This window comes from Capricornis sumatraensis, chromosome 20, assembly GCF_032405125.1.
Source record: "Capricornis sumatraensis isolate serow.1 chromosome 20, serow.2, whole genome shotgun sequence".
Taxonomy (NCBI): Eukaryota; Metazoa; Chordata; class Mammalia; order Artiodactyla; family Bovidae; genus Capricornis; species Capricornis sumatraensis.
This window is the reverse complement of record NC_091088.1, coordinates 46510304-46536561: the sequence shown is the minus strand read 5'-3', so window position 1 is coordinate 46536561 and position 26258 is coordinate 46510304. Positions and strand designations below refer to the sequence as shown.

At 51.2% G+C, this 26258-nt stretch overlaps 1 protein-coding gene across 1 annotated transcript in view; it reads right to left on the bottom strand.

Moving 5' to 3' along the window:
- ZNF536 (zinc finger protein 536) overlaps positions 1-19262 on the bottom strand; it is a 250041-nt gene extending 230779 nt beyond the window's left edge. Inside the window, exon 1 of the mRNA XM_068993492.1 lies at positions 17093-19262. Within this exon, the coding sequence (XP_068849593.1) occupies positions 17093-19262 (2170 nt within the window). The remainder of the gene's footprint in view (positions 1-17092) is intronic.
- Between the last annotated feature and the right edge of the window lie 6996 nt (positions 19263-26258).

The following is a 26258-nucleotide window of genomic DNA, read 5'->3' as shown; positions in this document are numbered from 1 at the left end:
TCAGCCCAGGCCGTGTTCGCAGATGAGACAGGGATTCTATCCCAAAAGGGCCCAGGACAAGCTTTGCGGAGAATGCCGAACCATACTGGACAACACTGGCTGCCTTCGGGAATTCTGGCTTCCACCAAAGCCAGAATTTGGTTTGGGGCAGCTTGCCATGGAGCGGTTGCCGTGTGTGTGTCTGCTCCTCTCCCAGCATCGGCTCCAGGGCGCCACAGCTCCCCTTCAACCCGCCCTGCCCGCCAGCAAACACTGGGCTCACCCCTACAGAAGGGGTTCAGCCCCTTGGGGCACACAGGAGCTCTCCCAGAGGCCCACGGTCTGACCCAAGCACACCTCCAAAATGCCCAGACCCCAACACACACCTGCTGAGGAAAGCGGTCCCTGACTTCTGAACAGCAGTCACTTGGGATGCTGTGAATTAACAAATCCAAAGCCACAACCCTCCTCTCAAGCAGGGGACAGCGAGGGGCCAGACCACACCTTGCCTTCACTCACATATGCAAAAGTTCTTCTGGAAATAGAGACACCGTCCAATGACAGATGAGTGGATAGACGGAATGTGGTCATCCATGCAACAGAGGATTTTTCAGCCTTATAAGGAGAGGAAATCTTGTCACCTCTCACCACACATATGAACCTGGAGGACATCATGCTGAGAGATGAAGCCAGTCACAGGAGGACACACCCCATGTGATTCCACTGGCACCCAGAGCATCAAGTTCACAGAGACAGAGCACAGAAGGGCTACTGCCAAGCTGGGGGCAGGGGAGGGTGAACAGGTGAACATTGGTGAACAGGTAAGAGTTTCAGTTCTGCCAGATGAGACGGTGGCGATGGCTGCACAAAAATACAAATGCATTTAATGCCGCTGAACCACACACCTGAATGAAGGTAGCTACAATGGTGAGTTTTGTGTTATGTGCCTTTTACCACCCTGTCTTTTAAAGCATGCCCACTGAGCCGCCACCATGCGGGGGGGCACTGTCGCGGGCACTGATTCGTGACACAGCCGCAAATCATAGTCCCTGCTATCAGGACGCTCACACAGGGAGTACACAAAACCACAAGAAAGCCCGGCAGCACACACGCCAAGTCACACGTACGTAGATCAGCACGCAGACCACGGTGCTGCCAAAGGCGTCATAATAAGGACAATGCTTCCAGCGAGGGGCTGGGACTCCCCTGGAAGGCCACCAGGGGAAGTGCTTTTTGGGGGTGAGGCCTTCATAATGGGGGTTCCCTGGTGGCTCAGAGGGTACAGAATCTGCCTGCAATGCCGGAGACCCAGGTTTGATCTCTGGGTCAGGAAAATCCCCTGAAGAAGGGAATAGCTACCCACTCCATTATTCTTGCCTGGAGAATTCCATGGACAGAGGAGCCTGGCGGGCTACAGTCCACGGGGTGGCAAAGAGCTGGACACGACTGAGCGACGAACACACCCTGCATGATGGGATGGAACCGGCCAGTGAGAGTCTGTGTCCAGAGCTCACCCCAGAGACCACAGGCAACATAAAGGCCACCCAGGCGCTGGTCAGAGAGGAAGGCAGAGAGCAGGGGGTGGGGGAGATTCCAGGGCCTTGATACCAAGGATTTGATTCCCTGCATGACGGAAAGCCGCCACAGGGTTCTGAGCACAGAAGCGATGCAGGCTGGCTGGGCACCCCAGAGGCCCCATTCCCACTCACCCCAGCACCCCGACATTCCCCCTCTCCCATGAAGCTACATGCCCACAGTGCCGGCCCTTAGGGGTTCAGGTATGTTCCATCCAGTCCCCTGAGGAGCACAGCCGTGGACCCTGGCGGCCAGCCTCCAGGAGCCCTGCTCTCCCTAAGAAGGAGCCCACGGAGGCATCTGCCCCTCCCTCGTGGGCGCCCTCCTCTCCACCACTCCCAGCTCCCTTCCCCAGAGCCTCCAGGAGCCTCGCAAAGTCCTTCACGGGGGCTCATACCTTGGAGATGCTAGCACTGCCCCCACCACTAACCAAACAGGGGCATCTGACCCCAAAGCACCGGTTTCACAGACTTCCAGTCGCAGCTGAGTGGACCCGACACATGGTCTCTGCTCCATGAGATTTCCAGGGAAAGTTTCATCAAAACCGTGGCTGCCCTGACACATGCCGTCCCAAGACGGTTTTTCCTTCTGACTTTATGAAATGGGTACTAGCAGATTATTTTAAATTTCAGGAAAAGGAGAGTCCCATGCCCTGTGGCTCCTAAGCTCCCCAAGGGCCCAGCCTCTGACCAGACTGACACTCTCAATGCCAGATGCTTCTTTAGGGCACCATTCTGAAGACCCTACCTGTGGTGAGTTCAATAAGGCTCACCTCCAAGTCCCCAGACTTGCACCCCAGACCACCCACAGTGGCCTTAAAACTAGAATGTAGCAACTAAACTCCAGAGTGCCTGCAAGATCACTTTTCAAGCTGGTGGTGACACAGCCGAAGCCTTTAAACAGCCTGTGGACGGAGGATGCAGTGCCCACGGCAACGTTCCTGCCCCATTGCCCTGGCCCGCAGCAGGCACACTGTCAGTGAGGCTGCTACCGCATCCGTGAACACCCTGCAGAGGGGAAGGAGAGACGGCTGCTTTGAGGCTCGTGGAGGATGGTCACCTGGGCAGGAGGAGGTGGACCTGGAGCCCAGGTTGCCACTGCCCCAGAGAGGGGGTTCTCTGGGTGCTGAGGGCAGGCCAAGTGCATCCCCCAGAGGACTTGCTCCCAGTGTGGCATTCACATGCCCTGGGCAACTCTCTGACCCCCAGACTCCTTATGCCCTTGGCTCCTCCCAATGCTGGCAGACGGAGACCCGGCCAGGCCACAGAGCCACTGCAGGTCTGTGGTGCAGACTCTGCGCCGTAATTGCAGGTGGTCTGGCACCTCGAGGGGGAGTGGTGGGCAGGCCTGAGTCCTAGCTGGCTTCTGGGCCAGGAGGGCACATTTTCATTTCATTCAGTGCAAGTCGACAAGATCCCCGAACATCTGCTATATCTCATACCCTGCACAGGGGACCACGAGGAGAGCGCCCTGAGGGCAGCACGATCCTGTCCTCACGGACTCTTGCACCCACTCAGGGCACATGCTGGCTGAGCTCAGAACAGAGGTTCCCTGGAAGGACACGCACCCTCAAGCCCCAACTTCTTCCAGGAGGAGCTGGAGGCCACAGAGGGCTTGGCTGTGAGATGCTGGAAGACAGGGCCCCTGCATTTGCCAAAACTCACATCCCAGGAGCCAGAGCTTCTGACTGAGGCTGAGGTGGCAACAGGGAGGGGAGACCTCATTGGCAACTCCAAGGGGCAGGGCCCGGCTTCCCTGGTGACTCAGCGGTAAAGAGCCCGCCTGCTACTGCAGCAGACTCAGGTCGACATGAGTTCAATCCCTGGATCGGGAAGATTCCCTGGAGAAGGAAATGACAACCTGCTCCAGTATACTTGCCTGGGAAGTCCCATGGACAGAGGAGCCAGGCGGGCTACAGTCCATGGGGTCAGACACAACTGAAGCGACTCGACAACAACGAAGGGGCAGGGCCGGGCTCGGAACCAGATTCTCTCCCTGCAGGGAAGGCTGGGGGGTCACGGTGCTTCAAGGAGGCCAGTCTCACAGTAAGCTACCCACCACACACATCCTAGCTACACAACACACATCCCAACACCCACACCAGCACAGGCAGCACACACATCTCTACCAACACATGCATCAACACTCCAACACACACCGATGTGGTTCCCCAACACACTTGACCATATGACACAAGCCTGACACCTATACCAACACCCACACCACACATCATTATATACATCTTAGTACACACATCTCCACTAGCATGTGTCAACACACAAATATGCACTCTCCCAAACCACGCAGCCACACCAACATATTTGCATACCCTAATGCCATACCCAGCTGCTGCTACTGCTACTGGAGTCGCTTCAGTCGTGTCTGACTCTGTGCAACCCCATAGACGGCAGCCCACCAGGCTCCCCTGTTCCTGGGATTCTCCAGGCAAGAACACTGGAGTGGGTTGCCATTTCCTTCTCCAATGCATGAAACTGAAAAGTGAAAGTGAAGTCGCTCAGTTTTGTCCAACTCTTTGCGACCCCACGGACTGCAGCCTACCAGGCTCCTCCGCCCATGGGATTTTCCAGGCAAGAGTACTGGAGTGGGGTGCCATCGCCTTCTCCAATGCCATAGCCTAGCGGCACCGTACTCCCACACATGTACTGACCTTTATATCCCAACCCACCCTCACCTGTACACACACATACCCAGTGTGTGTACGTCCACTTCCATCCCAGTACATCCACAGTCCAAGACACACCCACCATGCATGCACACACACACACACTCAAGCAGAGAGCAACACATCCACCCTCAGCAACTACATCCAAAAAATTAAACCATCTTACAGATACCCACACAGCAACACCAGCCCAGGACAACATGACCACGCTCACACATCCCAACGCAGACAACAAGTGTTCAAATGCACACTGGCCTCCAGACACACACACAATCACAACTGTGTGCTGGATGCTCTAGTTCCGGAAGCTACGGGCAGTTTGAACCTACTAATTCCCCTACACCCACAATAGCAGACTCAGCTAACCTGCGTCCTCCCCGGGACCACCCTAGGTAGGTCCAGGGCAGTGTGACAGCCCAGGACATCCGCTTGGCACTGCCAGTGTGACGTGGCCACTTGATTCAGTTTTTAGTGCCACCAGGAGCAACAACAAAGAATCCACAGCCCCTCCTCTGGAAGGCTTCCCAGATGACAACGCTGCCTCCTAATTTACACCTCAGAGCACGGTGCTGACCAGGGAGGAAGAACAGAGGCCCTCTTCTCTTTCTCTTCTTCTACCCATGGGGGAGCCCTCTCTTCTCCAGAAAGAGCTGGCGGGTGGGGAGAGCTGAGAGCATGCATCCACTAGACGGTCCTGGCTGTGCCAGCCCCGAGCCTCTGCCCCCTAGCCCATTCTCTGGCCCACCACCCGCACCCAGGGCCCCTTCCACCACCGGCCTGCAAAAGAGAGCAAGGAAGTGGAAACTGGCCGGCAAGCGTGGTGGAGCTGGGAGAGAGGCGGAAACCGAGCCTCAGGCAGGCTGCACAGGAAAACAGCCAGTCCCCCAAGTCACCAGACTGTGCTCCAGGGGCCCATCCCCTCAGCCTTGGGCCTCCAGGGGCACCCAGGGGACACAGCCACAGGACCCTGGTGACACGCTCTACATGTGACCTTGAGTAGGGGTTGGGGGGTCCCTGCAACCAGAGCTTTGGGCAGTCACTTTAAGTCTAAGCGTGGCACTCCGGCTGGGTCCCAGTCGATCCTCAGCAGAGCCGAGCAAGCACTGGGCCATCCCCTTCCTTGATTCTTTTCTGGAAAGATACAAAGAGAGGGAAGGAGTACTCATCTGAGCTTCCCACTGTGTGTGAGGGCCAAGCTCCCATCGGCCAGTATGAAGCGGAGCTGGCAAGCAAGACTTCTGCCTTCAGCCGTGTGCACCCCATCCCCAGCGTGACCCAACAGTGGAACCAAAAAGCAAGAGGTCAGACAGACACGGGTTGGAATCAGCTCCACCACTTCCTAGCTTTGTAACTCATCTCCTCCATACAGTTTACATATCTGACACCCTCTCCTCTGCCAGACCACAGGCTGAGACACAGAAGCACAGAGAGGCTAAGGAGCGCTTGCTGGGTCACACAGCTCCTAAGGGCCAGACCTGGAGCCCTGCCCATCACCACCACGCTCTCCCACAGCCCTGCGAGGTCTGCCCCCAGGAGGAGAAGAGCAAACCCCCAGCTGCACTGAGTGAGGGGCCCTGGAGGCGGGACCCCTCCCCCAGGGCATGGAGGCCTCACACAGGGACAGCGGGTGGGAAGGCGCCCTGAGGACAGGAGCTAGGAGGGTCTTCCCAGCCCCGCCATCCACCAGGCACACGAGGCCCCTCAGAGATGACAGGGCCTCGCCACCTGCTCGAGGGTCGAACACAGACATCAACAAGAAATCCCCAAATTCCCAACTGTGCAAACCCTAGTTCTCTGCTCAGTGGATGAGAACCTTGAAAGTTACCCACAGGCCATGGAAACATTGGGAAGGGAGAGGAGAGGAGGGGAAAAACAAGATGAAAGGGGTCTCAGAGCCTTCTAGACTTCACTACCCCCTCTCCTTCATGAGCAGGAGAACGCCCCGGCCCCAGGGAGGGGAGCGAGCTGCTTGAATAGCCCAGCAGGGTGGGTAAAGCCTGCCCGTGTAGGGGGCCAAGCTCTGGCTGAAGTCTGTGCTGTACTAGGAGTCATTTCTTAAACATTAGAAAATGCATTTGTCTCTGGGTTAATAGCCAGGCTTGTGACCTTTTAATTCACAGAAAATAAAGGGCAATTGAGGTCTGGTGTGTACCAGAAGAAATTGTTTCCACTCATTCTCATAGTGGGTCTGTATTTAGCTCATGATCCCCCACCCCAAAAGAAAAATGGTGCTCTCCATAGCGCCCAACCTCAACTGATGCTGGACATTTTAACATATGAGGTGGTACAGCTCCCCAGATGACTCACCTGGTCCTCTGTGGGGACAGCTACGGATGGTTCTGAAGTCAGGTCGGCTTGGATAAAATGCAGAGAGCATCTTTCCCAGTGTGGGTCTGACAAACTCTCACAGGCTCGAACTGCAGGGTCCCAACAAGAACCCACACTCCACCTGACACCTGACTCATGACCTCCATCTGCCCGTGAACCACAGGGTGCTCAGGGGCAGGTGAGCTGGAGCAAGGAGCTTGCCTCTTGCTCCCTGGTGTGGAGCTCCACCCTGACTCTTCCTGCTGCCCCCTTCAGGGCAGTGCCTCACCCCAAGCCCCGTGTCAAGTGACCAGCTGCCAGGACACACAGGCCACAAGGCTGCGAGTCCTCCACGAGCTCCCATCTGGCTCCCTTCTTGGCCTGAGGGGCCCTCCTCAAAAGCAGCGGCTGGACTCTCTGCCAGGGCCTTTTCGGCCACAAGAAAACTGCCATTCACATCCAGGGAGAGAGAGGAGAGCCAGTCACAGTGACTGAGCTGGGGGTGCCTCCCTGGAAGTCACTGGGTGGGCCAGGTTCCATAGAGGGAAAGAGTTACCTGCCACAGGAGCTACTGAGGTGACTGGGGTGGTTCTGCCACTGTTTCAGGTCCCTTGGGAACAAATGTGGGCACCAAGGCACATGGGTCTCCTCCAGGCACTTGGGCATCAAGGGGTAGGTGCATGGGGCAGCCCTCCCATGCACTCACCCGTCTCTGATTAGGATTTGCTGGCTGCCAGGCTCAGGGCCTCTGGATACTACAACTTGTCCATACTCACCCTTGCATCCCCAGCACCTAGCACATGGCTCAGAGTTCAGAACCTACTTAATAAGCATTTGTCCTTGAATGAACAAATGATTTAGTGAACAAACCAACAAACACATGAATTTATGAAAGAACAAATGAGTCACAGAGTTGCTTGGTGACAGGCAACTACCTGGCTTGAAGGAGACAGATTTCAAATTACCTTGGGAGGAACTTTCTCAGTAAAATCTCCAGTACTGGATGAAATGGACTCAAGACATGGCATCCTGCTGGGTAATACACAGCTGCAGCCTGCGGGGCCATCCTGTGACTTGAGATTCCACTGCGAGGAGGTCCACTTCCGGAAACAGGGAACATAGTACTTATATGAAGCATTTATAAAAGTAGAGCTATTACTGAAGAACAGGAGTGCACAAAGGACAGCCCATGGGCCAAATCCTTCTGTCACCTGGCTTTGTAAATAAAGTTTTATTGGAAACCATCAAGCACTTGCATTCATGACAGAACTAAGTAGTTACAAAAGAGCCCACACGACCTACAACACCTAAACTTGTTGTTACTTGGACCTTTACAGAACAAGTTTGTTGATCTCTGTGTTGAATATTCAACTGCAAAAAAAATGTTATATATATTTAAGTAAAAGCTGGATCATATAGAAGTCTGTAATGTAATAAATTTTTGTGTGTGTGAAATACATCTTTCAGTGCACAAAAAGAACTGGGAGAGAATAGACTAAAATGTTTGCAGTTAAGAAAAAAAAATGTCATTAAACAACAAAAATAGCAACAAAGAAGTCAGTAAATGCCCCTCTAGGAAGAGACCAAGTGGCTGGGGTTTGAGGGTCACTCCAACAGGACATTTCAGAGGGGGTCAGGCCCCATTTGGGAATGGATGCATGCTGCAAATGCTCTCCTACACAGGGATTATTTTATGTCACAGAGCAGCTTTGCTGAAGGATCACTTCAATTTTTCAAGGCAAATTACTTTTAAAAAAAGAACCTAAAACACCTATTTTAGCAGCAAATTTAACAAAATATATTTAGCAATAAAGAAAAGCATGTATCTGTCTTGGTCTTCAAGGAAACAACCACTGCACACATTTTATGTTGAGCTAAACATAAGCAAGTTGGAAATTTTCCAAAATGCCTCTCAAGATGATTGAAGACAACCGAGGGTGTCCAAAACCACGGTGACAACCACTGAGCTAAGAGTTTGGGGACATTACTTTAATGAAGAGATGAGAGCGCCATGAAGGGGACCTGTCTCATCATACATCAAATGGCTTTGGAACTGAGGTCAAACCAGAGGAAAGAAACTGGTGTCCACCCAAATCCCAGCCCAGCAAGATGCCTCCCCGGGGGAAAGAATGGACCCTCTCTGGCATCCACAGCACCCAACTGCTAAGCTGCTAAGTCACTTCAGTCGTGTCCGACTCTGTGTGACCCCATGGACTGCAGACACCCAGGTTCCTCCATCCATGGGATTTTCCAGGCAAGAGTACTGGAGTGGGTTGCCATTGCCTTCTCCTATAACTGCATAGTGATACACCAATTCAACTTACTGCTATGGGGGAAAAACACCATTTAATGTGATATGAAGACAAAGCATAAACCCGACTAAGGGCACAGCACCGAAGGCCCAGGGTTAAACAGCATGGTCACCCCAAGGTGTGCCCTGATCCCAGCAAAAGCTGAAACATGACCCCATCCCTTAAAAGCAAGTGATGAGGCATCAAAAGCCAACCCACCCACCACCCACTTCCTTCTGTCAATACCTGGCTGGGCATCCCCAAAAGATGGCTGGCCCCGCCAGGGAGTCAGCTTGTCCTGTGCCTCCCATAGCCTGCAGACACATGCCACATGTCACACAAAACCCCAATGATGACAGCAACGAAGATGCGGGTCCCACAAGCAGCCAGGCCCTGGACAGCCTTCCCATGGTAGGAAAGAACAGACCCAGGCACCGAATTCCACCCACCACCGCCTCTACAAACAGCACAGCTCCCTTTGTGCCTTGGCCCACCCATCAGGGAGCCGGAGGGAGTGTTCAGACATGCACTGTTTTGGAGTTCTGCAGCCTGTTTTGAAGATGTGGATCAAGGAGAGGATGGCAGCAAATCTCTGTGCTTAGCTCAGCCCTGTCTGTCACAAGCCAAGCTCCCCAGTCCCCCATTCTGCCTCCCCAGCACATGTTAGAGGCACAGTATTCACCTCTTGGATTATATCAACAAGCTCCATTATTACAGAGTTGTCTCAGTAACTAACCAGGACTGTCCTGGCTGGCTCCACATATTTGCACCCACAGCATACCAGGACTTAGGTGAAAACAGTAAGCAAAACGCAACACAAGATAAATAAATGGAAATACAGCTCCAGGAAATTGAGTGCACTCCTGACAAAGAAAAGCTACACCAGATCTGGCTCAGAATTCAGTGGAGGGGCCCAGCAGAGTGAAAATCCACGTGCACAGCAAGGAAGACCCGCTTTAGCTACCCAGCTCCTAGGGGACCCTCAATCCCTGCTCAGGTGCCTCGCTGCTCAGGTTCTGCCCAAGAAAAAAGGCCCAAAACTCTGCCCAAGACCTGTTCCCCTGAGCTCCTTTGCAAGGGCCCACAGCTTTCCGAGAAGGGGTTTCCAGATGGCGCCTGGCGGCAGCAGTGCCAAACTCCACAGCTTAAGTAAATGTTGCCGTCGCCCCGTCCTGCCAGGAAAAGGCAAGGGGGACCCACGGCTCTTCTCAGCTGCTGCGACGCTTGCTTCCTGGAGAGAACAGAGTCCCCACCACCTGCCCTGCACCCTGCTGGAGAGCCCCCTTTCCTCTGCGTGTGTGAGCTTCACTGCCCCTTTCTACATGCCAGCCCAGTCCACACGGGTGGGGGATTAGCTATCAGATGCCAACAGAGGAGAGGGAAGTGAGGAACCCAGAAGGGCAGCAAGCAGGCCCAAGGGTCGCAGATGGCAAAGGTTCCAGCCCAATCATCACGAATTCGGGACGTTTGCACAAATCCAATCTCCTGATCTCTGCAGGTGTTTCTCCACCCCTACCATCAACGCTCCAAAACAGCCTGACAGTTATGGGAGCTAAGGCTCACTTCTCTTCCGGCCTCACGCTCAGAATGCTCCCAGCGCTGGTCTCTCCCGGGTCTCCCTCCATTCTCCACCTCAACATCCCAAATATCCCAGAGGCTTCCCCCAGAATCCAGCGGAATCCTGAGGGCCAGTGAAACAGGAGGTTTACTGAAGCCTGTACCTGTCTCCACCCCGGAGACATCAGGGCTACCTCCCAAAACCTCCTCCAGAGGAGGGCAGAGCCAGGCACTGGCTGAGGTGGAAAGCAAGGAAGACTCTCTGCTTTACCCACTCAGGAGTGCGCGTCTCATAACAGGCACAAAGCTTCATGCCAATGAAGGGGTTCGAAGGCACAAGAGCCCAGTGGAGAAGGGATCCGGCGAACAGGAGGACCCCAAGGTGCTCCCCAAACAGAGACAGTTTCCACTCTGTAGGAGCGGCTGCTGGCAGTGCTGACACATTGAGCCTACGTTCCCAGGAGCCTGAGAAGGAATAGCAAGAGAGTGGGTGGGTGAAAGGCGGCTCCAGGCAGCTCGCGACACATGCTTTGGACCAACAAGCAGACGCCACGCTGTGGCCATTTGCAAAGCAAATCTCTAATTCCAAGGTGGTGGCCAACCTGAGCGCAAACCCCCCATTCCAGCTAGTAGCAATCACGCACCTAATGCTTCATGCTCCGTTTTGAACACTAACTGCTTAATTCTTTGCCTCATTGTAACCTGTCCTTTTGCCTGGAAAATCCCATGGACGGAGGAGCCTGGTGGGCTGCAGTCCATGGTGTCGCTAAAAGTCGGACACGACTGAGCGACTTCGCTTTCATCCGTTGGAGAAGGAAATGGCAACCCACTCCAGTGTTCTTGCCTGGAGAATCCCAGGGACGGGGGAGCCTGGTGGGCTGCCGTCTATGGGGTCGCACAGAGTCGGACACGACTAAAGCGACTTAGCAGCAGTAGCAGCAGCAACCTGTCCTTAGCTAATCTGTGTTTTTCTTATTATCATTAAATTCAGATTTAAAAGAACGTTTGCTCCTTGTATTAACTTGCATACAGAAGGAGCACACCATCGCGGACATGCGGGGCATCCTGAGTTCTCGGACAGGAGCACAGCATCCCTAAGAGCACAGGAAGAGGGCCCGAAGGTGGACGGAGTGAGGCGAGGCAGCTAAAAACAGCAGGGCTCCAGTGATCCTGCGGAGGGAATCAACCCCCTGGACAGAAGACGGTGTCCTGGGAATCTGGGAGTCCTTGGGAACGAAGAGGAAAGAGGCTTTGCTTCTGGGATCTTGGGTCACACATCTTTTCTATCACACTTCCTATTTGAAGACTTTTAGACCCAGTATGATTTCTCTCTTTCTGAAATGCTAAGTGACGGCGCCATCGGGCAGCCCTGTGGAGGTGGGATTTACAGCTCCACGCAAAGGGGTGAGAGAGGGAGCCAAGGCCCCAGAGTGGCACTGAGCGTTCCCAGGCTCAAGACAATCAAAGGGCACAGAGTGATCGGAAGTTTATAAAAAGGGGCTGCTGTCAGGCGTCCGGCCCCCTCACAGGAGACAGGCAAGGTGAACCAGCATCTGAGGGCTCCTGTTCCCAGCTCCAGCACCATGCCAAGCGGGCGGACCACCTCCAGTCCCAGCAGAAAGGCAGGAGAGCAGAGGGAGCCCACTGGACCCCTGACCCCTGCCCCGTCGGACAGAAGTCTGGCCAGCCTACTACCCAGGCTGGGCCAGCTCCCGGGAGGCAGGACCCACCAGCATCTGCCCGGCCATGGCTTCGGCACACACAGCCGAGCCTCTGTAAATCTCCACAAACACGGCGGCCGCCTGCACACTCTTCCACGTCGGGACGGAAAAGCTGCATATGGCGCTTGGTTTTAACAGCTGAGCTTTAAAAAAGTGCAGCTTTTCATCTCACTGAACCAGCTCCCAAATTAAAGGGTGGGGGAGGGAGAGAGAGGAGGCAGGAAAAGAGAGAAGCTGGAGTGGGCAGGGGGAGCCTTCCACGCTAAATTTGATTTTGTAAGGAATTTCAGACTAGTATCTGCTCCAAAGGTCCCTCTGGAAAATGAAATCATAGTCCCTGTTTGTCGTCCCCAAGTTTACTAATTTCATCCTCTAAAAAATAACTTTCTTTTTTCTGCTTTTAATAAAAATGAAGGAGTCTATCAATGAAGAAATCACTCACAGGCCTTAGATTGGGTTAACAATTTTTAAGCAAATTTGTAAATGGGATTATTGTTTTCCAAAGTTCCGCTTAGCAAAGAGATTAGTGGCCACAATGCCCAGGGGGCGTCCCCTGGTCCTTTTAATTCCCTGCCTGGAGGTGGAAGGTGCTGGGAGAGGAATGGGAGGGAGAAGCCTGATACAGGGCAGTTTTCCTGGAATCGCCTGGAAACTTTTACTTTCTGTTTCCTCTGCTGATAATGACTGTCTTCGCTCTGCAGCCAGACCCCCTCTCCTCTCCCAGCCCCCTGTTGCTGCCTGCCATCCCCAAGCTCCAGTATAAAGTTTGGCTTTTGCAGCAGGAAGCAGCTGGGCCAAGCAACCAGCGAATGATAATGACCTCAGAAATCTGCTGTTCGCTCGGCAACAATAGGGTGCTCAGTCTACTGGAAAATTGTGTTCATCAGCTAACTCTGCTCAGTTACTAATTGACATTGCCAAATATTTTAAGAACAATTGGAATGCACAAGCAAAAAAAAAAATTTTTGAAGATCTTAATCCTCAGACTTAAATTTTTTTTTTCTTTTTTTCCCTTCTTTCGAGTGCCCAGATTTGTTTGTGGGAGCAGGCAGTGGTTATCATGAATGGGGGCAGGGAGGAGGAGCCACATGAGAAAAAGAGGTGGAAAAGAAAGAAAATCTATCATATCACTATACACCCGATGTAAATGCAGGGGAGCCCTGGATAAAGGCCTTTGATGCTGTGGTCAATGGGCCAGCACAGGATGGAGACCCAGCATTTCAGGAATGCGGCTCGGGCAACAAAAGAAGAGCCTGCAAGGCTTCCAGCCCAGCTGATCAAATAATCCTTGTCCATCACAAAATATCATACCAGAAGTAGTAGGGGTTAACAGTATTTTTATCTTTGCATCTCTTCCTGCCTGGCTTTCCATTGATCACGTAACTTAGCCGACTTTATTTAATGAACAGAGGGTCAACGCATTCAATTACCCCTTTCCCACCATCAACACTTCAATTAGCCCCTCTCCAAAATTATGGGGAATGCAGAAGGTAACTGCCCTGTTGGATATAATGAACAGTATCGTTTCTTAGTACATTAAGTTTTAATTATTCCGAGCGTGATTTCCAAAGCAAAATCTAAAGAAACAGAACTTTGGTTGTCTTCTGACTCAGGCTAAGGCTAGAATCGGAGCGCAGCCTTAGATGAGATTTTAGGGAAAGATACAGAGATTAATGTCGTCGGAGAGTCTGCACGCGAGCCAGAAATGAGGGAGCATCAAAACACCCGCCCCGCTTTCTAAATGTCATAAAAGAGTAAAATTTTTAAGCCGCTGCTTTCCGAACAGTTTCCCTTTGCACTGTACACGGAGGCAGAAATGACATCTACTATGGGGTGAAATTAGTGGTAAGACAAATCAGCAACAACAACAACAAATAAAACAAAGGGGAAAGATGGGGAAGTGATCTGTGTGACTAGTTTTGTCCATTTTCTGTTAGAAAATATGACCTCTCAATTTGTCAAAGGTCCTAGTTTTCGCAGTTGATCTTAAGCTTGGTTCTCAGCAGTTTGGAGAGCCAAAGAACAAACACATTTTCTGGTTCACTGGAATCATTTTCACATGTTCACTGATTCAAACATTCTTTTGCTCACATAACAAACAGCTGCATCCCACATTAGCCTAGCCAGTGACAGTCGCCCATCTCGGCAATAACTGTTTGATTGCAAACTTGACCCCGTCTTCGTCTCGGTCTGAGCAAGACATTTTTAAACAGCCACTCCGTTCCAATCCTCCTTTGCAAAGAATTACATCTGATAACAAAGGACGTCTCTGCCACTCATTGTAAGCCTTCTTCTGGAGATCTGTTCTAAGAGGCTCTCTGTAAAAAGGTTTTTTATGATGAATTCAGAACTACTATCATGTTAAGAGCAGCGATTTATAAAGAAGAATTCATTGGTTAAGATCTGAAAAAATAGTTTCTCAGGCCCTACTGACCCAGTTTTCAACAAAAAAAAGAATCAAGTGATGCAAATTAAGTTTTGCGACATTGTTATGCAGTCTGAGAAATTTGTAAAACCGTGTTTTTGCAGTTATTTCTTAATAGAAGCCTTAATAAGTACTTCTTTCTTTACTTAAGGGCTTAAAGATTTTTTTCTCCCCTTCACCTTGCAGGTTTCTCTCTAACAGGTAATAATAAAATACCTATTGTGTCAAGATTTTTATTTAAATGCTTATTTTAATCGCACTTTATACAAATCAGACTTGTTAGAAAGAAGAGGGAAGACTAACCCGATTTGGTTAAGGGTCCTAATCCCAGGAAAACTTGAATGGCCCAGGCGTGCAACTGATTTAGGCTGCATATTGGTATGCCATCAATTTTCCTACTTAGTCAGAAAATTATGAAAGGGTCTAATTTGAATATGAAGAAAACAAAGAAGTCAACCAGAAATGAAAGAATCAGTATTCACAATTGTACGATACTTCAATGAGGAAAATCAAAGTGAGAAGATAACCACAACTCAAGTACAATTCTCCTGTGAGTCCCAAGCCCGGTTGGTTCTTTTAAGCAAAATGGACTTCTTTCAACAGAGTATTTAGAGATTTGGAAACAACAGAGATAGGAATAGCATGAGGCTATCACTTGGCCAGAAGGTGAGAAAAACACGGTAAACACGTCATTAATAGAGCCGAACATTTGGTGTCGGAATATTCTGCTGAGACCTTTTCATTTCAGTGGGGCTGGGAGACGGATGAAAATCTGTCAGTGTTAACTCCACGTCACTCCAAAAAGTTAGGAAAGCCAGTTTGTGCTCTGCTTTCTGCCCCCAGAAAGGTCCCCAAATCCAAAAACCGTGAGATGACAGTCTCCAGGAGAGGGGACCTCCTCACAGGAGGCCGGAAGTAATCCGTCCTGACAATGGGACGCCTGGCACTTTGCTGCCTTCCTGCACAAAGATCCACCTCAGAGGGCTCGCCATCAGGCAGTGACACTGGAGAACCCTTGCCTTGCAAGTTCTGGGCGGTGGTCACTCCCGGCAACATGGCCTAGCCCTCCGTGGTGCTGCAGTCCTCCTCAGACGCTTCCAGAGTGTCTCAGCAGAAGTGAATTGCAAACGAGGCTAGGACTCCAGGAGTAGACAGTGTGTTTCATGGGTGTTTAAGCAGCGGCATTAAGTGCTATCGGAATCTCTGGAATGCGCAGCGCAGATTTATGTGTCTTAACAATTCTTTACTGGTTCGTAATAAGCCAGCGGACTCACACTTTATTTTAATACTAATTTTGTCCTAGAAGAAGGGAATACTGATGCATGACAAGAACAACACAGCTAAGCTGGCATCTACTTAATAAGTGTAGCAGTGAATTGCCTCCAATACTGAAATATTTATCGAAACTGAGAAGGGAAAAAAAGGAAAAGGGTAAAAAAAAAAACTTAAAAAATGACCCTCACCAGGGTGTTGCCACATCTTTAACAGTGGGCAATGCAGTGCCTTGAGGTGCCTCAAACTGTCTTTCATTTTCTAGACTTAATGGCTGATTGCAGAAATCAATGTTGCCATTAGTAACAGGGTATTTGTTATGGCATGATTTCCTCTGTTGTTAGGCTGCAGAATGATTACAGTATTAGCAAGATGCTTTCTTTATAAAGGGCTAGAGATATAACTTTCAATTTACTATCCATTAGTAAGGGGCTTTGGAAATATGGATGAAGGCAACAAGCTTACCTGCTGTTAGGTAGTGATTTTAATTTAGCTGTCTTAGGATAGTGGGATTTTTTTTTTCTTTTTTTTTCCCCCCTCAAACTGGGCCAGGAAGCTTCAGCATTTCACAGACATTTTGATGACAGATTTTCTGCTTTGCTATTTTAGACCCCAAAGCTGTATCGCCCATGTAACACAGTACAATTTAAGACATGAAGTCGCGCATCTGTGTTGCAAACCTCTGTGCTTTTCCAAACCATCAGAGGAGAATGATGTGGTTCTTTAGGTTATAGACACATAACAGGTGAACCGAGCTGTACTTTCGGAAGGGGACTGGAGACAGGTTAGGTCTAAGAAGAGACAATGCAAGGCCCAAGTGAGACAATTATGGGCATACAGTTGGGGGCACAGATCATGAAGGTCTGAACTTAAACAATCATATCCATGGATGGAGCCAAATGGCAGCTCCTGGGTTCCTGAGGCAATGGCAGATGGGGGTCAGGGAATGAAATGGGGCCAGGCAATCTTAGGGGCAAGGTAGGCTATGCCCGCTGGCAAACATACCAACTGGCCACCTCTCCACCACACGGGAGAAGGACTGCCTTACTTTCCTGGTGGCCAGGGCTCAAGGGAAGGTCACAGAGTTGAAATGACAGCCTTCTCTTAAGGCAGGGCCCACAGGTAAGGTCCACACAGCACCAGGACCTCACCGCAGTGACCTCAGGGCTGACCCTGAAGGGGAGCAAGGGCCCCTCCCCACTGAGGCCAGCACAGAATCAGGCCCTGGGGTAGGGAGAACCCTGGCTCTGGCCACTGTTCCCCATCTCCCCCAACAACCTACCTGAGGAGGACGGCGAGGAGGGGTGCGGGCTGTCCTCCTGGGCGCTCCCGGTCTGCGAGAGCCCGCCTCCGACCCCGCTCTCCTCGGTGACGTTGGAGGAGCCGGGCGTGGTGGAGCGGCTCACGGACTGGGACTCCTGGTCGCTGCCCGAGCCGCGCCGCTCGTCGGGGCCCCCGTGCAGCCCATCCTCGTCACCCTTGCGGTCCCTCTTGTGCACGCGGGAGTGCACGACCACCTGGTGGTAGGTGCGGAACACTCGGCCGCAATCCGGGCACTCGGTGGGCTTCTCCTTCAGGCTCCCGGGACCCTGCAGGTTATACTCGAGAGCCTGGTTGAGCCCGTGTGACAAAAAATCCCGACTGCCTTCTAAAGGGTCGAGCTTATTTGGCAGGTCTCTCTGATTGCCCACTTTAGTGCTGTGAACCAAATCAGCAGGCATTTTCTGCTTGGAGCCATCTGCTCCCACTAACACGTACTCCCGCTTCTCCTTATCAAACAGAACTCCGGCGTTTGCCAAAGTGTCTTCGTGGTTGCGCTGTAGCTGGTGCTCTTTAGACAAGAAGCCGTGTTCCATGGCCATGCCCCTGGCCATGAGCTGCCAAGCCTGGTAGCTGTTCACGGGGTCCATCTCAGCAGCCTTGGCCGCCGCCTGCAACCGCTCGATGCAGCTGGATTTCAGCGGCGGCACCAGGTTGAGGCATCCTAGGAGGGAGTGCTTGTCGCCCTCAGGGACACCGTGGGCCATGCTGGAGATGGGGGTCAGCAGCTTCCCCACCACCTCCTTCTCTTTCAGGGGCAGCTCGCCTTTGCCGTAGAGCTGGCTGGGCTCGCTCAGGCTGGCCTTGTCTGCGGCCATGAAGCCGCTCTGCAGGCAGGAGAGATACCTGGAGTACAGGGTGGCATGGGCCTCTTGGGACATGCCGCCCATGGGCACAGGCACCTCGGGGTCGCCAGGGGACTTGTTCTTCACGGACAGCTTGTTGAGGTGGACCTTCATGTGGTTCTTTAGGAACCAGGGCTCTTTGAAGCGCCGGCCGCAAATCTGGCAGCAGTGCTCGAAGGAGTCCTTGTGCTTCCGCATGTGGCCCTTCAGGAACCACGCCTGACTGAACACCTGCCCACACACCTCGCAGCGGAACTCGTTGGCAGACTGCTCCCCGCCGCCGTTGGGGCCCTGGCCCTGGGCCGACTCGGCCGTGATGTGGGCCTTCTCCACGTGGCTTATGAGCTCCTCCTCCTGCGAGGCGGCGAAGTCACACAGCGTGCACTTGTAGGGCTTGTGCAAGATGCGGATGTGGCGGTCTAGCTCCTCCCGCTTCTTGAACTTGCCCTTGCAGAAGGTGCAGCGGAAGCCAGCGGCGGGGGCCACCGCATCCTCCTGCACGCTGGCCGGCTTGGGCGAGGGCACTGTGTTGGCCACGTCGGGCACGCTGTGGTTGGTGGGCAGGGCCAGGTTGCAGGCGGCCAGTGGGGCCTGCTGGGCGTGCGCCAGGGGCTTCAGGTCGGGACGGGGCTGAAGCAGGCTGCTCTTCATCTGCTTGTCCCGCAAGATAGCCCTCTCCTCCAGCTCGTGCAGCAGGCGGTTTTCCTCGCGCACCCGCCCGCGCCCCTTCCCAAGATTGCCCAACTTGTGGGTCCGCAGGTGGATCTTGAGGTTCCCTTTCTGCGCCGCCCGGTGGTCGCAGTACGGGCACTTGAAGGGCTTCTCGCCGGTGTGAGTGCGCATGTGCAGAGAGAGGATGCTGTTGAAGCGGAAGCGCTTGCCGCACAGTGGGCACGGGTACTTCCGGTTTTTGCGGGCGTCGTCCTCGATGTCGCTCATCTGGGACATGATGCCCAGGTTCTGACCGTTGAGGAACTGCTGCAGATCCACCCGCCCGTTGAGGCTGGTGTCCACGTCCCGGCCCAGCTGGTTGGCCAGGAGCGCCATCTGACTGCCCATGGGCTGGCCACTCATGGGCACGTGGGCCTTCTCGTCGAGAGGCGCGGGGGTCTTCTCCTCGGGGTTGGGCCGCGGATGTAGCTCGGGGAAAGCATGGCTGAGCTGGGAGGTGATCTGGTGCAACTTCTGACTCATGGCATACTGGCCGTTGAGGACGGGGCCGCTCAGATGGGGCTCTGCTTCCGGCGCCGCCGAGGACACTCCAAGGCACAGACTGGCTTCTTCCATCCCTGAAAATAAAGAAAGAGTTCAGATCTGTGCCAGGTACCGTGGCACAGTGAATCAACAGCATCAGCTGGTGGGGAATTTGCATTGCATGCCTTACCTACACATAATAATGCTAAGGAATTATAGTCAAAAACAATAATAAAAAAATGAATTATTAAATGCCAATTATGCAATATGGCATTGCTCCTCCAATTTGTTTTGGCGATAGATCGTCTTCCTTGTATTTTCTATTTACAGACTGCAATTATTCATTCACGTTTAAATTATTAATGTTTTACCACTTTCAACACCTAATAACAAATCAGGGGTCTACGTGTTAAACGTTTCCTCCTCTCCCCCCTTTAGCACCTGCACCTGTTGGTTCAGTTCAGAGTTTGTCAAGGAGCAGGATGGCTTTAACTAAAACACCAAACTGACTCAACTTGGAACTTTTGTTTCTGGTTACTATATTCAATACGTTCGCCAGTCGGAGATGAAAGAGATTATTTTATGATTTGGCAAAAAAATCCAACCCAATGGCACGATATTTACTGGTACATAATAAAACAAGATAATGTTTTGGGAAAAAATAAAGGACAGGCTTTAGAACAATAAAAGGGATTTTGCTTTAGTCAACAAAAAGTGCAGTAATATCTCATTAAGCTGATTAGTATGCTGCTTAGAAACAGTACTAGGTGCTGTAACACATGATTATAATCATAAAAATCCTTCAGTGTTTGCAAGGAAGCATTAACGAGGTATATTAAATTTTAAGGAGACTGCGAGTAGCGGCTTTGCAAACCTTAGAGATTAAGATTTAACCCTTCTGTTACGAAACACTGTTATTTTGTTATTTGGTAACCGTGCCCATCAAAAGAAGTATAAATTATCTCATGATGGAATCTTAGTGGATTGTTGAGACTGCTCAAATTTGGGTAGGGGGTAAAGACTTACACCGCAGAGTGGGCTTACCCTGTTCTTCAACTGGCATGATATCTGCAGCAGAGACTTTGATTGGGCTTAAAGAGATCTTTTATAGAACTGGATAAAAACCAATTAAAATCCAGGGACGATGCCATAGGAAGTCTCAACCAAGTTTGAGTGTTTTTAATAACTTTCCCAGTATACAGTAATGAGTACAAATTGTACCTGCAGTATGTGTTTTGCAGAAAATTAGAACTCAAAGCTGTTTGTTAAACACTAACACTCAAAGCAGGTCTGCATAATTGTCTTTAATAGTCCTCTCTGCCCCTCTCCAGCCTATGCAGAATTGCTAAAGCCAGATCGTTCTGGGATGGAGCAGAAGGAATAGTCCCCTCTATATCAGAGCATGTGGGGAGCTCAACTTTGAAAGGCAATGAATCCATGCCTGGGGTCCTTCTATTTCCAGATCTGTCTTCCACTTGAAGGAGTCCAAATTTGTTTCCTGCCACTGAAACAGTTATTGCACATCCATCCCCTTTGTATCCCAATGTTTAGATGTGTTGGCCAGCCAGGTGGTCCAGGAGTACGGCTTAACCCCAGCCAGGATTGATTCCGGGGCCAAGCAGTTCCCCAGGGGAACGTGTGGGGACAGAGCTCAACTGTGGAGGAAGCACATTCAGCCCTGGTGGGGTCGGCTGCCTACTGGGCTTCCAGCCAGGCAGACTGTGTGTGGATGGAGGTTCTCCAACAGGAGACCTGACTTCCTTGGCAAGAGGACAGAGGCTGTGAGTCTGTCTTGCAAGAGAGGAGAAGAAAAAGACATGATGTTTATTTCCAGGAGGGAGAGAAACTGCAACCATGGTGCAGGGGTAACTATCCATGAACAACTACACACACTCACACACACAGACAAGCACGTGGTCACTTGGAGTAAAAGAATGCTTTCAGTTTTTCTCTGGTGGCAGTCTGTACTCAAAAAACAAAATAAGAAGAAAGGAAGGAAGAAAGAAAGAAAAAAAAAAAGCTCATTTTGGAGCCTGGTCAGAAAGGAGTAATTTCTCATGGAGATTCTTGCATTCATTCAGTAGACTTGCTGAGTTTCCACCATGTGCCAGGCCCTGTCCTTGGCACTGAAGATGCACTAGTGGATAAGACTGGCCAGCCCCAGCACTCATGGCACCTGCTGACCAGCAAGGAGGAGCAGGCCCAGTGTGAGAAGTTGCTGGAGCGGGACTGGGACCGAGAAGGGCCCTGTCTAGAGCCATTTTACCACCTTCAAGCCCCATCCAGCTGCTCTGGCTCATCTCCTGAGCAAACACGGATCATAACCCCAAAGCCACTTGGGAGTGCTCAAAATTCCACCCAACAGCTCTGGGGAAGTTTGGAAAGTCCAAAGCCAACACGGATGGCCCACTGCCAAAAGCTGCCCAGTTGGCCTGCTCAGAAGACATGAATCCAGGAAGACGGGCTATTTTCAGGTTACTGCTGCTGAGCTGACGCCAGTTAAGCAGGAGGGAGAGGAGGCTGAATGTGCAATACGGCAAGACCGCACATCAGGTTGGATGAGCAGCATCAAGCTGAGGACCACAGCCCCCACCTCCAGTCATGCTGTACACGTAACAGCTCAACTTGCCAAATAATGAACCTGAGGCGTTTTCAAGTTAGCTTTGAATACGGAATTCTCTTATTATGCTCAATTTTTTTTCCCCCCACAGTCAACAAAGCTTTTTTTAAACACCCTTTAAGCAACCAGTCTTAAGGAGCCATTGTTGACCACAGAATATTCCAGAATATGCTGAGGCACCAGCGGCTCCATCCCCTCATGCAGGTCTCAACTACATATCCCCTTCTCACAAAGGCCCTCCATATCCACCTCAACACAGAAAACTTGAGCCCCAAAGCCTCTCTCTGCCCCATTATCTTACTTTCTTCTTCAGGGCACTTATCACAGGAGAGGGTGAAGTTTTCTTATCGACCCTCTTGCGTATGTGCAGGCAGGATCATGTCTTCCTTGATCACAAATAAAGCCTCAGGGCCTAGAGCAGAGCTGTATTATTGTAAGTTCAGATCGTTATAACTGAATGGACGGTGATTGAACAGACCCTGTAAACATAGCCCATAAACGAAGGCTAGCCTGTAGTAGAAACACTCTCACTCCAACTTCATGGAAATCAAACTCAGCTTTTGCACAAGTCCTTGAACATCCAACAATCTGAATCTGTCAGAGTCAGAAAGGTCCTGGGTTTCCACCCAGAATCTGGTGGTCTAGAAGTAGCCAAGGGAGAACCATGCCCCTCCACCAGCATTTCCACTGTAAGTACTCACAGTGGCCATCTGGGCTTAGATCACCTCTGACCCCAGCTGCTGGCACTAGGAGACAGAGAGCAATTAGGTCCTTCAGAACTTGATCAGCCATCCTGGGGTCCATGGGAGAACCCAGAATTTCAGCAGAGCTGGAGGAGATGCTCTGAGGATTACGGCCCTCAGCCCCTCTAATGAGCCCCAGCAAAGACTGTGCTGAGCCCCACAGTGTGGCAGGGTCAGACATCATCTCAGAATGCTCTGTGAGACCTGACACCCTGTGATTCCGTGAGCAGGTGCAGGCGTAGCCATGGGTCCGTCACAACCAATGCCAGCTGATAGACTCAGAGCAAGAAAGGGGAGTGTGAGTTCTTGGAAAGAGCAAGGGGTAATTGGTGTGCTGTCCCTGGGCCAAAGCAGCCAAGGCAGGACAAGCTGGCCCCAGGCCCAGCCTGAGACTCACAAAACCTGGGTCAGCCCCAATTTCTCCAGCCTTGACACTTCACCCATCCAGAATTCCTTTACCCCTTATCTCACTCATTCAGCAAATGCTTGCCCGGGGCCTTTATGTAACTGCCCTCAAGGGCTTCTGGGTCAAAGGGGCCAGTGCAGGCAAAGGCATCAGTAAGGGGGAAGCAATGAAAAGGCCCCAGAAAGACTGAATTCAAAGTTGAGAGAAAGGAGAAACCATTGCAATCGAGGTATATAGGTGTGTGTGTGTGTGTGTTTGTGCACGTGAGTGTGTGTGTACAGGAATATGACTGTGTTGGGGGAGGGGCAGCAAGCCCTAAGTGAATTTCCTCTAGCAAGAAATACAAGAAATCCCTGGGAAATAAAGGGATCACTTATCCTACTGATAAAAGGTTGGATCTAACGCAGCCCTAAGAGCTCAGGGGCTGGGAGGTGCGGCTGCCTCCAGGGGCTCATGGTTCTGGGAGAAGGTGGCATTTCTCCTTTTCCCGTCCTCAAGGAGCAAGCACAGGGAAAACGCCTTCCCTTTGGGACCACAGTGCTTCCTCGCAGAACGTATGTCAGTGTCCCTGGCAGACACTCTCCTGTCCTGACAAAGGGGGCAGACACACACATCCACAGGCAACACTGCCCCACATGGTCCCTAATAACCCGGGAGCACTTTATCCCAAGTACCAACCCATCCTTCACTCGCCAGTGCTGGCTCTGGTGTGCCAGGGCTCTGGACCCACACTAAGAAGCCAGGAGCCAGTGCAGGGTAGGCCATGACCCTGGGTTGAAGGCGACGGGACAGCTGGGACCGTCTGAGGAACCTATACAATAACCCATCTAACCCTCTCACCTCGGTAGGAAAAGCCTTAGCAAAACCAAAAAGCAGTAAACCGCTAAACATGGGGGACAGCTCGCCCAGCCATCAGCTCGTGACCCCAGCCCAAAGCGTAGCAGGAAGATCAGTAAACGCTGGCTGACTCATGGAAGGAACCAAACGGTACGGAATTTACTGAACTGTGGACAGGCAGCCAGATGAGGCTGGGAAGGGGACATGGTGAACTGTCGATTCGTGTGTCAGCCCTCCAGCATGGAGACACTGCACATCCCACCCTAGTCCCGATCTGTCCTGAGCCCAGGGTCATGGTGGGGCGTGGGGGCACTCAACCCTACTGTCCATATTAAGGAAGACCCAGGCCCGGGCCTAAGTCCTGGCCACCATGGCATTCCTCACCTGGAAATGCCAGACCCACCTCTGCACAGGCAGGGGCCCCAGCTGAAAGCTTCTGAAGGCTAGAGGGTTTCTACTTGAGCTCTGCAATTTCATGATGAGGGTATTCTCAGCATATGAAACCCACCACTGGATGCACAGATTATCAAAATGCATTCTGTCTCCTCACCCCCGTCATTGCAGGTACCGTGAGCCATTCAGCTGCCTTTGATGGTGCTAATAGTTATTTTGATTTTGCATTTGTGCCTTCAAGACTATTTCCTGTGATATCAATGACAAAAGTTTTCACTTAACTCTTCCAATAGAAAACCTAATTGTATCTTTCACTCAGAATGAAATTTGAAACTATCAGGACACCAGCAATGCCAGCTGCTAGGAGTCTAAATAAATTTTACACAAAAACACAGTTTCATTTTGCTAGCACAGGAAAAAAAAAAAAAAGTAATCTTATGAATAGCCCAAAAAATATAGATCTTGCCAGTAAGTTGCATGAAGGAGTTTTATCCTTATACCATGAAAAAGAATAGCTGGGAAATAAAATGACTTTCAAAATAACCATTTCAACTGGATTTTTAAAAATCAAATATTGTTGTCTAGCCAAGCACAGCTAAATATTCCCTTTTTTATCAATGAGGTGAAGGCACTGCCCCCAGAAACCTTGCAGGAGATCAACACCCCCAGTGGCTGGGCAAGAAGAGGGGGGCGTGGGTTCACAACAAGGGTTGCAAACACCACTGTGGGTTTTACCCCCAAATCATGTCACAGTGGCAGTTCTGGCGGTAGGTGGACCTGTTTCCTGGGGCAGCGCAAATGACCCTTGGCCCTTCCCCACATGCACCTTGTTTTCTTAACACTTGAGATAAGCAGTAATTAAGACAACTTCACCTAGAATACAATGGCTTCTTATTAAATACCATTTTTCCAATTGTTGTAGCTCAAACGGTTTAACCAAGGTTGTTATAAGCATAATACACTTCTGTTCTGAAATACAGAACACCAGACTACTGAACCTTTTCAGGGTCATTAAACAGCTGTAAACATTATTACAAAAATAAACCAGAGATTTCATGCTTACATTTTGGCCTAGAGCTTGCGATGCTGAGCAAGTACATTTTTTCATCTCTTACAATCAACAGTGGTGACATTTGGGCATCCAAACAAATTACATCACAAACATTACTGAGGTGGGCAGGGTACTGAGTGGTTTATTTGCCAGACGATTAATAGATAAACAGGAGGGCAGCACGGGTGACCTGTTCTGTTTTGACTGATGTGTAGGCAACGCTATGAGACAGGGCCAGAAACAGTTAAATCCTTGCTGAATTTATTAATGAAAATATGACATTCAACTAGGGCTGCAGAGTATGGCAACTGTGTAGCCAGGAGAGTCGAGTTGGAGAGCATGGTCAAACTCCCCAACCTTCCCTTCTGGGTGGAATGCTGGCCAAAGTCTCAGGGTGGTCTCTGTCTGTAAAGGGGAGCAGGACTCACAGAAGCCCAGGCAGTTTCAGTATTGGTGGGGCAAGAGTTGGAGGACTTAGAAGAAGAAGAAAAAAGTAACCTCTCTTTGAAGACTTTGGATGATTTCAAAATTCTCAAAGGCCAAGAGGTCTCTCCAGCATGTTGGCTTTTGGACAGGTTGAAACTAGCCCAGAACTGAAGACAGAGAATGAACACCTCAGATGGGAAAGGAAAACACCCACCCAGAGCTCTCCTGGTCCTCTTCTCCGGTAGAGCAGACTTCCGTCAGTAGTTCCTGGCTCACTGTCTGCCCACCCCACACAAAGCCAGGCAAACAGGGGATGGAACTAACCTCGGGTGGGGTAGTTGTTAAGACTGTGGACTTGTCAGGCAGCGAGACCTCGCAAAGGAAACAGCAATAGTTGTCATCATCACCATCGTCACCGCAGCCACCACGCATCATCACCGTTTACATCAGCCACAGAATCCGAACCCTTATCATCTCATGCTCATCATCGTCCTCCCCTCCACGGCAGCATCGGGCATCAGCACCAGCACCGCGCCAGTTCCTCCCCAATCTTTATCTCACTTAGCTTCACAGAACCTAGGATGGTAGGCTCCATGCTGGCCCAATACGAAAA